This window comes from Actinia tenebrosa, unplaced genomic scaffold, assembly GCF_029948245.1.
Source record: "Actinia tenebrosa isolate PJP-AT-01 unplaced genomic scaffold, QUT_ActTen_1.0 PGA_scaffold0__85_contigs__length_37466705, whole genome shotgun sequence".
Lineage (NCBI taxonomy): Eukaryota > Metazoa > Cnidaria > Anthozoa > Actiniaria > Actiniidae > Actinia > Actinia tenebrosa.
The window spans coordinates 17,146,559-17,158,160 of NW_028292569.1; the positions used below are offsets into that span (position 1 = coordinate 17,146,559).

At 43.4% G+C, this 11,602-nt stretch overlaps 2 protein-coding genes across 2 annotated transcripts; both read left to right on the forward strand.

Annotated features, from left to right (window-relative positions):
* Nucleotides 1-440: 440 nt before the first annotated feature.
* On the forward strand, nt 441-4,401 carry LOC148913616 (uncharacterized). Its single transcript, XM_089036158.1, has 2 exons — nt 441-1,246; nt 1,335-4,401. Exons 1-2 carry the CDS (start codon nt 441-443, stop codon nt 4,399-4,401), a joined length of 3,873 nt encoding a protein of 1,290 aa, XP_088892284.1.
* Nucleotides 4,402-5,720: 1,319 nt separating this feature from the next.
* Nucleotides 5,721-6,380, forward strand: LOC148913617 (uncharacterized). Its single transcript, XM_089036161.1, has one exon. The coding sequence runs from the start codon at nt 5,721-5,723 to the stop codon at nt 6,378-6,380; it is 660 nt and encodes a 219-aa protein (XP_088892287.1).
* Nucleotides 6,381-11,602: the final 5,222 nt, after the last annotated feature.

Sequence of the window (11,602 nt, forward strand, 5' to 3'; positions counted from 1 at the left end):
TATGCAATAAAAGACACTCGCTTAATTCTTAATGAAACGACATGCACGTGCTTACGAGCCAACGATAATTTTGCCATGAAGACTAACTTAGATGCGTGATTCGCCACCAGATGTAAGTACAATAAATTCTAAACATATATACTGTTTAAGTGTAAATATTTCCCCAAAAATGTAGGCTAATTTAGGAATTATTGTTACATTTTAGCGAACCTTGTACTAGCTTGAACCAGTTTGAACTTGATCCACGAATTAAACTTGAAACGGATACGAGTGAACATTTGTCAACTAGCTCTAACAAGCGTATCGTATGGTGGTAAAATAGACATTCCCCCGATATCTCTAACAGTTCGATCTGAGGAGCAAAATTTAAGAGATAATCCCGGCCTGAATTCGATCAATAAAGCCCCGAGTTTAGAAGCCCGTAATTTGACACCGACCGCATGGAAGATAAAAAATTCGAGGAATCGGATTATGGACGCGCGGCGCTTCCGGAACGAGAAAGGGAAATTCCGAGAAAATCCGGCCGACAGGCAAAGATAAAGCCGGAGCACACGGAATACTTCCAATTAATGCGAAAGGAAAGACTAGTTTCTGACCTCAGGGGTTCTGAGACAGCAATTGAAGAAATAATACAGAATATCCAGCAATGTGACGCCGTTTCTCGCCCAGCAGGGGCAAAATCGGCAATCGAAAGCCTCGAAAATGAATGGGAAAAATATCAAGAAATTTACAGCGATCTCGCCAAAATTGTTGTAGACACCACCGAGCTACAAACAATGAGCACGAAAAATCAAAAAATTGTTCGACGAATTTACGAACAAAGAGAAGCTCTCATACAAGTTCTGCAGGAGTCAATGAATGCCCCCCTTCCAAGTGATAAAGTCCCGTGTCCTACCCCACAGGCCGATGCAAAGTCCATAATGTCAATGAAATCAGGAGCAAGTAAATGCTCCTCTACATCCTCAAACGCGCGCGCTGCCGCCAGATCCGCTAGGATTGCTAAGCTCAAGCTAGAACAAGCAATAAAGAGATCGGAGCTAAAACAGAAACAGATTCGAGAAGAGGCGGAGCTGGAAAGGATCAAAGTCGAGCTGGAGACCAAGAGAGCCGAAAGCGAGCTGAAGGAACACCTCCAGCAACTGCAAGACGAAATGGAGTGCGCCAATTATGAGGCCCAGCTGCTAGAAGAAGAACAAGACGATGAAATGAGACAGAGAAAGGAACTGGAATTCGAAATAGAAGGACAGTACAGCCAACAAAAAAAAAACTGCAACAGAGGTTAAAGAAGAAAATATACCACCGGTGAAGCCAATTGTGACATCAACGCCGAACAGAGACCAGGACCTGGATGAACGTGATGGTCTTGGGGGAGATGATCTCCGCCAATCGACGATACCAAATACCCGCCAAATCCAAGCTGGAGGAGAACAACGGTATGACGAACAAAGGTCATACTGGTCCCAAGACCCAAGAAATCCAACCCTGGACCAGACTCTAGCTGCTACATTGGTGCAAATAAATCAGCAGCTGATGAGCGCCATGAAGCAAAATTCGGAGTCCACGATGGTCATGAAATCGATGATGCAAAGACAAGGGATTCCGAAACCTGATCCCCCTAAGTTCTCTGGAGATCCTGCTGAATTCCCGGTTTTCAAGCTGAGAATGCAGGACTGGCTAGAGGAAAAGGGCCTGACAGAGAAGGAAAAGGTATCACACCTGCTGAGCTTCGTTGAAGGAGACCCAAGGGAAGCCATCACTTATTGCGAGATAGAGGAAAACGGATATGCAGAAGCCATGGCGATCTTGGAATCTCAGTACGGCCACCCTGCAAAGGTCGTCCGAGCATCTATTAAAAGAATAACAGATGGTCCCAGGATCGAGAGAGGGAACAAGACTGCCCTCACGAAGCTTCGCAACAACCTCCAGACCGTCATCAAGGCCCTTCGCCACAACAAAATATACCTCTACGAGATGAACGCATGCCATAACATAGAAAGGGTAATCGACAGACTCCCCCTCCACATGCAGGTGGAGTGGGCTAAAGGTGTCCCTAGAATTCGCGACGAAACGGACACCGGCCCTGACCTCAGTCATGTCTTTAGCCTGGTAGACAAACAAGTGAAAATCATGAATGACCCTCAATTTGGTCATATCTTGAGCAATCATCAAGCCTCGAGTTCATCCATGAAACCTGGCAAGATGAGCACAGCCTTGAAGCCCATTACAAGCTACCGTAAGCCACTATCCACCATGGCAACCGACGTGAAGAAAGAAAGAAAGACCTGCGTGTGTTGCAAGGGCCAGCATGATTTGAAGGACTGCGAAGTCTTCCCCAAGAAATCAACTGAAGAAAGATGGACCCTCGTAAAGGAACAAAAGCTCTGTCATCTATGTTTGGCTTCGGGTCATATGAGGTACCAGTGCACATCAACAGAAAGGTGTCTATGCAAGGCGCCCCTACCCCACCATAAGCTGCTGCATCGAGATCACAGACCGCAACAAGTTGTCAGCCAATCCCCGCAACCCTCCGCACAACCTGCATCAGAAGTAGTTAGACGGAAGGAGATCGACACGCGAGCAACCCTCAGCCAGAAACAAGGTCAAATAATCCTGCTACATGTGGTTCCAGTCCGAGTGATAAGCGACGAAGGCAAATCCGTAACCACTTATGGTCTCCTGGATAACGCAAGTCGAGGGACCATAATCTGCTCCCAGCTCGCGGAAAGGTTAGGCATTGACGGCCCCAAGCTTCCAGTCTCAGTGACCACAGTCCTTGGCACACAAGATCGCGAATACAAGGAAGTATCCTTTAAACTACAAGCTGCCGAACCCAGCGACGAAGATCCCGTTTTAAACGTGGAACAAGGCCTTTCTGGCGAACTAGAAATAAAGGAAAGGGTGCTGCCACACGAGATAGTTCTAAACCAGCACCCACACTTATGTGACGTCAGCATACCGGAAGTAGACTTAAAGAAAGTGACACTGATTATCGGCGAAGATGTGAGAAATGCGCACGCAGTTAAGGATGTTCGATCGCCCGCAGACAATGAACGGAGTGGATTATACGCTACTAGAACAGCACTAGGCTGGACGATTGCTGGCCACACGACAGGTGCCCCAAGCCCCAAGAAAGAAACAAGCTTCAACTTCACGGACACGAATAAAGAGCTTAGCAACCAGCTGGAACGGTTCTGGAAGATAGAGAGAGTAGGAATTGAGGACCAAACAGACACCTTGAAGTCGGTGGAGGACCGCAGAGCAGAAGACATCCTTCGAGAATCCACAAGGCTTGTGAATGGACACTACGAGACGGGTCTACTCTGGAAAAAGAACGATCCTCATCTACCCAATAACAGGAAGCTTGCAGAGTCTCGACTGAACAGTCTCAAACGGAAATTTCAACGCGACCCAGATTTCGAAGACAAGTACAGAAAGGTAATTCAGGAATATGTACAACGAGGATACGCAAGGAAGCTGACTCCAGATGAAGCACGATCGACTACTCCAAAGACCAACTACCTGCCACATCACGGAGTTACAAACCCCAATAAACCAGGCAAGGTGAGAGTTGTCTTCGACGCAGCCGCTAAATTCCAGGAAACCTCCCTGAACAAGAACCTGCTACAAGGCCCGGATCTGTCAAACAGTTTGAATGGAGTACTGATGAGATTTCGTCAAGAAAGGGTAGCGGTAGTGGCAGACGTCGAAGGCATGTTTCACCAAGTCAAGGTAGCACGCAAGGATCAAGATGCCTTAAGATTCCTTTGGTATAGTAACGACATCGATGGACCCCCTGACGAGTATGTAATGACGTCGCACATCTTCGGAGCGACAGATTCTCCCTGTTGCGCGAATTATTGTCTGAAGAAAACAGCAGAAGATAATACGAGCAGTTTCGATCCCGTTGTCATCCAAACTGTCCTAAGGAACTTCTATGTTGACGACATGCTGAAGGCGCTCAAGAGTGAGGAAATTGCTATCAAAGTCGCGAAGGACTTGATATCCCTACTATCGAGAGGAGGATTTAGACTGACGAAATTCACCTCCAACAGCCGTGCAGTCCTGGATTCGATCCCTAGCAAGGAAAGAGCTAACCCCACCTTGGACCTAGATTTTGATGATTTGCCAATCGAACGCGCACTTGGCGTGCAGTGGAATGTAGAGCAAGACACCTTTGGCTTCAAGGCTGCTAAATGCAGCAAGCCTAATACGATGAGAGGCGTACTATCTTATGTCTCGTCTTTCTATGACCCACAAGGCTTCGCCGCCCCTGTAGTTCTCCCAGCAAAACAGATACTGCAAGAGTGCTGGAAGGAAAAGCAGACATGGGACGAACCGTTGAAGGGGAAGCTGCTGAAAAAATGGGAACATTGGAAGAAACCTGCTGCCTATTATGACTGAAGTCAGATTCCACGCTTCTTCTTCGGAAATCCAGCCGGCGTGGATTTAGCTGACATCCAACTACACCATTTTTGTGATGCGTCCGAAGTAGGTTACGGCACTGTTTCCTATCTGAGGGCGACCTATCCGGATGGAACAATACCTTGTTCCTTCGTCCAAGGAAAGTCTAGAAATGCCCCGGTTCGTGCCCCAACGATTCCAAGAATGGAACTACAGAGTGCTGTCCTTGCTACTAGAATGGACAAGTTCATTCAGAGAGAACTAGACATGCTGATAAGCAAGACGCTATTCTGGACCGATAGCACCATCACTCTGTATTGCATCTCCAACGAAAGCAAAAGGTTCCAAACCTACGTTACCAACCGAGTGAACGAGATAAGAGAAGCCACTGAAGTAGCACAGTGGCGACATTGCCCAGGAGTGCTGAACCCCGCTGATGACTGTTCAAGAGGTCTAGACGCAAAGTAGTTCATTGAAAGTGAAAGATGGCTGAGAGGACCCCAATTCCTCTGGAAGGTGAAGAAAGCTGGCCAAGTCACCATGTAGAAGACATCCCCGACGATAAACTTGAAATAAAGAAGGAGAAGACATGCCTTGCAACCGAGGACCGATGCAGCTGCAACTTCGGTTCTTCACGAGTTACTCGCAAGATACTCAAGTTGGTCAAGGCTGCGCAAAAGTGTAGCATGGATAATCAAGTTCATCAATTGGTTGAAGGAAGGAAGAAAGAAACCGAGCCACCGGCGACTGACAGTCAACGACCTCAAGAAGGCTAAACAAAGAATCGTCGCTATCGTGCAAGCAAGGTCCTTTCCTAATGAAGTCCGTGAACTTAGCCGAGGGAAGTCTGGTTCCCAGACACGAGTGAAACCTTCTAGCAACATAGTAAAGTTGAAACCTATGATGAATCCAAGTGAAGGGGTCATGCGTGTATCGGGACGAATCAGCGAGGCACCAATAACGTACGATGCAAAGCACCAAGTGATCCTACCCCAACACCACTTGCGTCACCGAACTGATAATCAACCATTATCATGTGAGGCTCGGTCACTGTGGACCAGAACACTTGCTCTCAAAGGTAAGAGAAGAGTTTGGGATCGTCAAGGCAAGAGCTGCGATCAAGAAGGTGCTAGGAAGATGCTTCATCTGCAAGAAACAGCATGCAGAAAGGATGTCACAAGAAATGGCAGACCTGCCCAAGGTAAGGGTGAACGCCCTACGAACCGCCCTTTACCTACACCGGCATAGACTACTTTGGGCCCTTTAAATGTAAAGAGGGGTCGTGGTACAGCAAAGCGCTACGGTTGCATTTTGTCTGCATGACGACGCGAGCTGTACATCTGGAGTTGGCGCAGTCACTAGAGACAGACGCATTCATAATGGTGCTCCGACGCTTCATCAACGTCAGAGGAAGCGTTAAACAGCTGAGGTCGGACAATGGTACTAACTTTGTCGGAGCAGAACGCGAGTTGCGTGCGTCGATCAGAGAATGGAACCACAAGACCATAGAAGAGGAGCTCCAGCAGCATAACTGTGAATGGGTATTCCACCCACCGGGTGCATCCCATATGTCCGGAGTATGGGAAAGACTGATAAGGAGTGTCAAGCGGTCGATGAAAGCTATACTCGGTGAAAGGACGGTAGATGAAGAGGTGCTGAGAACCGTACTCTCCGAAGCGCAAGCAATTGCGAATTCCCGACCGCTGTGCCACAACTCTGACGACGTCAAAGACTTGGAGGCGCTGACACCCAACCACCTTCTGTTACACAACGTCCAGCTGTCACTCTTCCTCCGGGACACTTTGAAGATACAGATTTGTCAAGCAGAAAAAAAATGGCGACAACTACAGATCCTCGCGAACCATTACTGGAAGAGGTGGGTTTCACGAGTACTTACCCACCCTGCAAGAACGCCAGAAATGGCTCAAACCACCACGTCGAGACCTGACAGTCAACGATCTAGTACTGATTGCGGATGATAACGCACCGAGAGGTCAATGGCTTCTTGGTCGCGTTACTCAGGTGTTCCCTGGTAGAGACGGACGGATTCGAAGTGCAGCGATAAAGACCAAGAACTCAGAGTTACACCGACCAATAAGAAAACTCTGCCTATTGGAGGCATCAGGACAGTGAAGAAAGAAGAAAGAAGAAAGAAAAAAGAAGAAAGCTGCTATGCAGATAAGACAATTATATGCTAATGACAAAACCCTGGTTTCCTCATCGGGGGCCGGGATGTTGAGAATAGTTAACTTTTACATACATTTATTCGTTTTGTTTGTTTCTTACGATTTCCTTGACCCCATGATTTACCAGAAATTAATGATTAAACATAGCAATGAAACTTGATCTAGCCTTATGCAATAAAAGACACTCGCTTAATTCTTAATGAAACGACATGCACGTGCTTACGAGCCAACGATAATTTTGCCATGAAGACTAACTTAGATGCGTGATTCGCCACCAGATGTAAGTACAATAAATTCTAAACATATATACTGTTTAAGTGTAAATATTTCCCCAAAAAATGTAGGCTAATTTAGGAATTATTGTTACATTTTAGCGAACCTTGTACTAGCTTGAACCAGTTTGAAACCTGATCCACGAATTAAACTTGAAACAGATACGAGTAAACATTTGTCAACTAGCTCTAACAAGCGTATCGTATGGTGGTAAAATAGACATTCCCCCGATATCTCTAACAGCCCAATAACATGATACATAGCCCAATAACATGATACATAGCCCAATAACATGATACATAGCCCAATAACATGATACATAGCCCAATAAGACGACACATAGCCCAATAAGACGATACATAGCCCAATAACACGATACATAGCCCAATAAGACGATACATAGCCCGATAAAACGATACTTAGCCCAATAACACGATATATACCCAAATTGACGATATAGCCCAATAAGACGATATAGCCCAATAAGATGATATAGCCCCAATAAGATGATAAATAGGAACAATAACATGATACATAGCCCAAAAAGACGATACATAGCACAATAAGACAGTACATAGCCCAATAAGATGATACATAGCCCAATAACATGATACATAGCCAATAACATGATACATAGCCCAATAAGACGATACATCATAGCCCAATAACATGATGGCATAGCCCAATAACACGATTTACCCAATACACGATACATAGCCCATAACACGATACAAGCCCAATAAGACGAACATAGCCCAATAAGACGATACATAGCCCATAAGACGATACATAGCACGAATAACATGATACATAGCCCCAATAAGACGCATATATAGCCCAATAAGATGATACATAGCCCAATAACAATGAGCAAAGCCCAATAGACGATACATAGCCCAATAACATGATACATAGCCCAATAACATGATACATAGCCATAACATGATACATAGCCCCAATACATGATACATAGCCCAATAGACGATACATAGCCCCAATAAGACGATATATAGCCCAATAAACACGATACATAGCCCAATAGACGATATATCGTCCAATAAAGATGATATAGCCCAATAAGATGACACAGTAGCCTCTAGCCCAATAAGATGTACATACCCAATAAGACGATATTATAGCCCAATACGCGATACATAGCCCAATAAACGATATATAGCACCAATCAGATGATATAACCCAATAACAGTCATAGCCGCAATAAGACGAGACTATACGACCCCAATAAGACTCTACATAGCCCAATAAAACGATACCATCGCCCATAACAAAACACGATACATAGCCCAATGACGATTATATAGCCCAATAAGATGATATATACCCCAATAAGACGATACATAGCCCAAAAAACGAGTTACTCGCCCAATAGACATACTAGCCCGATAAAAACTATACTTAGCCCAATAAGATGATAAATAGCCCAATATAAGATTATACATAGGCCCAATAATACGATATATAGCCCAATAGACGATGCATAGCCCAATAACATGATCATAAGCCGTCAAATAACACGATAATAGACCAATAACACGATACATAGCCCACTAAGACGATATATGCAACAGCACCCGCACCACCACCCCCCACCCACCACACCCTTCCCCCCCACCCCACGCCCCCCACCGACCCCCCCAGACCCCACCCCATGCCCACCCCCCCCCCCCCCTACCTCCCCCCCCAATTAAATTATATAGCCCCATAGATTGGATACATAGCCCAAGAATATGATACTAGCCCAATAAGAGTATTACATAGCCCAATAAGATGATACATATCCCAATATATGATACATCGCCCATAATACGATACATAGCCAATAAGATGATATATAGCCCAATAAGAGATACATAGACCAATAAGATGATTTATAGCCCAATAATAGATGGATTTATAGTCCAATAAGATGATTTTATAGCCCAATCACGATGATATATTGCCAACTCCCCCCCCATAATATTTTATTCTATCCCCACAATAATATTAATATCTATACGCAGATAATATTCATATATATCCCCATAAGACTCCTCTATACTTACTAAGACTGATACTAGCCCATAAGACGATACATACCCAATAACATGATACATACCAATCTAGACAATACGGTATCCCAATCATACGATATCATGCCAATAAGACGTTACATACCCAATAAGACAATCTCTTCCAATAATACGTTCAATAGCCCAATAAGATGGTATAGCGCTATAAGCCCCCCAATGCTTTTACCCGCAAATGGCTAAAAAATGACCTTTGTTGCATAGCGTGAGTAAGTTGAGGTGTGCATGCGTGTGTGTTGTGCTAACTGAAGATGGGAAAGGGTTCAAAGGTCGGTCAAAATCCTGGGCTATAGCTCAATGCTTTTTAGACCCGAAAATGGCCAAAAATGACCTTTTTTTGCTTACTTAGTACATTATTGCTATTTTTGAAAAAGAGGTGAAAGTGGTCCAAAATCGGTCACCAACCATGTGCTATAGGCCCATGCTTTTTTACCCCGAAAATGGCCAAAAATGCCCTATTTTGCATTACGTCCGTAACTTATGGATATATTTTAAAAAGTGTTGAATGGTCCCCAAAAAAGCAGTCAAAACCAGTGCTATAGCCCATGCGTTTTTACCCCAGAAATGACCTTTTTTGCATTTTCTTTAATTAATACGCATTTTTTTCAAAAATGTTGTAAAAATGGTCCAAAATCATCAAAACCTATGGCTATAGCCCATGCTGGATTTACCCCGAAAATAACCAAGAAATGACCTTTTTGCTACTTATAAATTAATGCATAGTTTTAAAAAAGAATGTGAAAGTGTCCAAATTGGTCAAAACCAGTCTATAGCTAATGCTTTTTAAACCGAAAAAGGCCAAAAATGACCTAGTTTTTGCATTTGTAATGTAACTTTTTCGTTTTTATGTGATATAACAACTGAAATATTTAATATGCAATGCGATGACGCTAAATTAAAGACTAATTTTATACCAAATTTCTGTTCATAACTTAAATATATGGCTTTGTGTCCAATTTAGGCTATGACACGTCAGAACGCTCGTCGTAACTTTTCACACGCAAACTCTAACCCATTCTGGAATTTACGACATCTTATTTCAGATTGGATATTTCAAATGCTTATATCTCTGAAAAAAGAAGACCCACATACAAAAATACTGCAACACACTATACAACTGTTCCCATCATGATTTTGAAAATCTTTTTTTTTCTTGATATAACTTTAATGAGTAACATCTCATCAACACCGTCCTTTGATGATTGCTACTTAGTTATAAGCCTAACGCCACTGTTTTCTGAAAAATTCTCTACGCGTTTATATATCCGTAAGCTTCATTTAATTTATTTCCCATCATTTTATTGGCACTCAGGGTGCACATCACAAGCCCTATGGCGCACCCGAACGTCCCACACCTCTGGGGTCTCGTGTGCAATTCGTGATGCTTGAGTTTTGCCGTGCTCTGTCTTTGTTCAGCCTTGACTCTGATTAACCCAGTGCAGTGTTTTAAACACGTTGCAGTATTTCCTAGTAGCCAAGTGGGTTTCAAATTGATGTGTTCTTCAATTCTACTCTCCCCCTTTATTTTTTCACATTTGGCCTCTTTAACATTGAAGAGCCACAAATGCTTGACTTCTCTCCTGGTTTACTATGGGACAACACTAATTAACGTCTTTGTAAACGTTCCTTTACTTCAAGAACCCAAGCTTGAGATCACGAAAAAAGTCCCTTTACACTAAGAGTCCCCTTTCGTGTAATAGTGGTAATTTTCTCCAAGACCGCGAGTAGCCTAATAGACTTATATATGCTAGTGGATCTTTTTACCATCCAGTGGTGGATAGAGGAAGTTTAGGGAGGGGTAACTAGTAACAAAGGTTTTGCCAGGATAAGGGAAAACGGGGGTTGGCTTTACTATAGCCATACTTTGAAAATTTAAGCAAAAAGGGTAGGGAATGGCTAGCCACCCATTCACCACCCGTATATTCCGCCCCTACCATAGTTTTTGTTGTGGGGTGTAGATGCGACTATCATAGCGGCACTACTACAAAAACTTTTTTTATTAGTTAAGGAAATCCCACCAAACACTTCCCACTTCTTCTAAACACAGCACAACAATCTCAACACAAAGGAGGGGGAAGACTTATCCAGTATCGTTTTTCTCGAATATTTTCTTGGTAAAATGCTACAATTCAACTGTGACAACACCGTAAAAAACACACAGATCATTTTATTGCATCATCGTACAAAATAGTTAATTGAATGGCAAAACTGTTGTTTTTTGGTTTTTTAGTACAAAATATGGCCAGCAATCATACTACTACGGTTTCACACGGGCTATAGAGTTATAAAAAACTCCCACATCCACCAAAAGGGTCGATAATACACACAGAAAAAAACAACAAAAAGCCATACTATTTCAACGAATGTGGTGAAACAACTAATTGAAACAAGAAATAGTCGAAGTGAAGGCTTTAAACCCCGGAAATAAAATACTAATCACTCAACACTGTAGTCACAAAAAGAAACCACCTCAACCATGAATTTAAAACATAACTAGTGTGAACTTAGTCCTAATATCTATTTCCACGGTGCAGACGAACATACTCCCATCTTCCAAGAGACGTCAATGAAATAACGTAGAACAATCTATCCAAGAAGAATTTAGACATGAATATCTTTTATTGGCAAGTCTAATCAACTTATATTACATGATTA

Coding starts and splice junctions, on each gene's coding strand:
- LOC148913617 (XM_089036161.1), top strand. CDS start 5,721: ATGACGACGCGAGCTGTACATCTGGAGTTGGCGCAGTCACTAGAGACA.
- LOC148913616 (XM_089036158.1), top strand. CDS start 441: ATGGAAGATAAAAAATTCGAGGAATCGGATTATGGACGCGCGGCGCTT. Junction 1,247..1,334: donor GAATTCGAAATAGAAGGACA/GTACAGCCAACA, acceptor AACGCCGAACAG/AGACCAGGACCTGGATGAAC.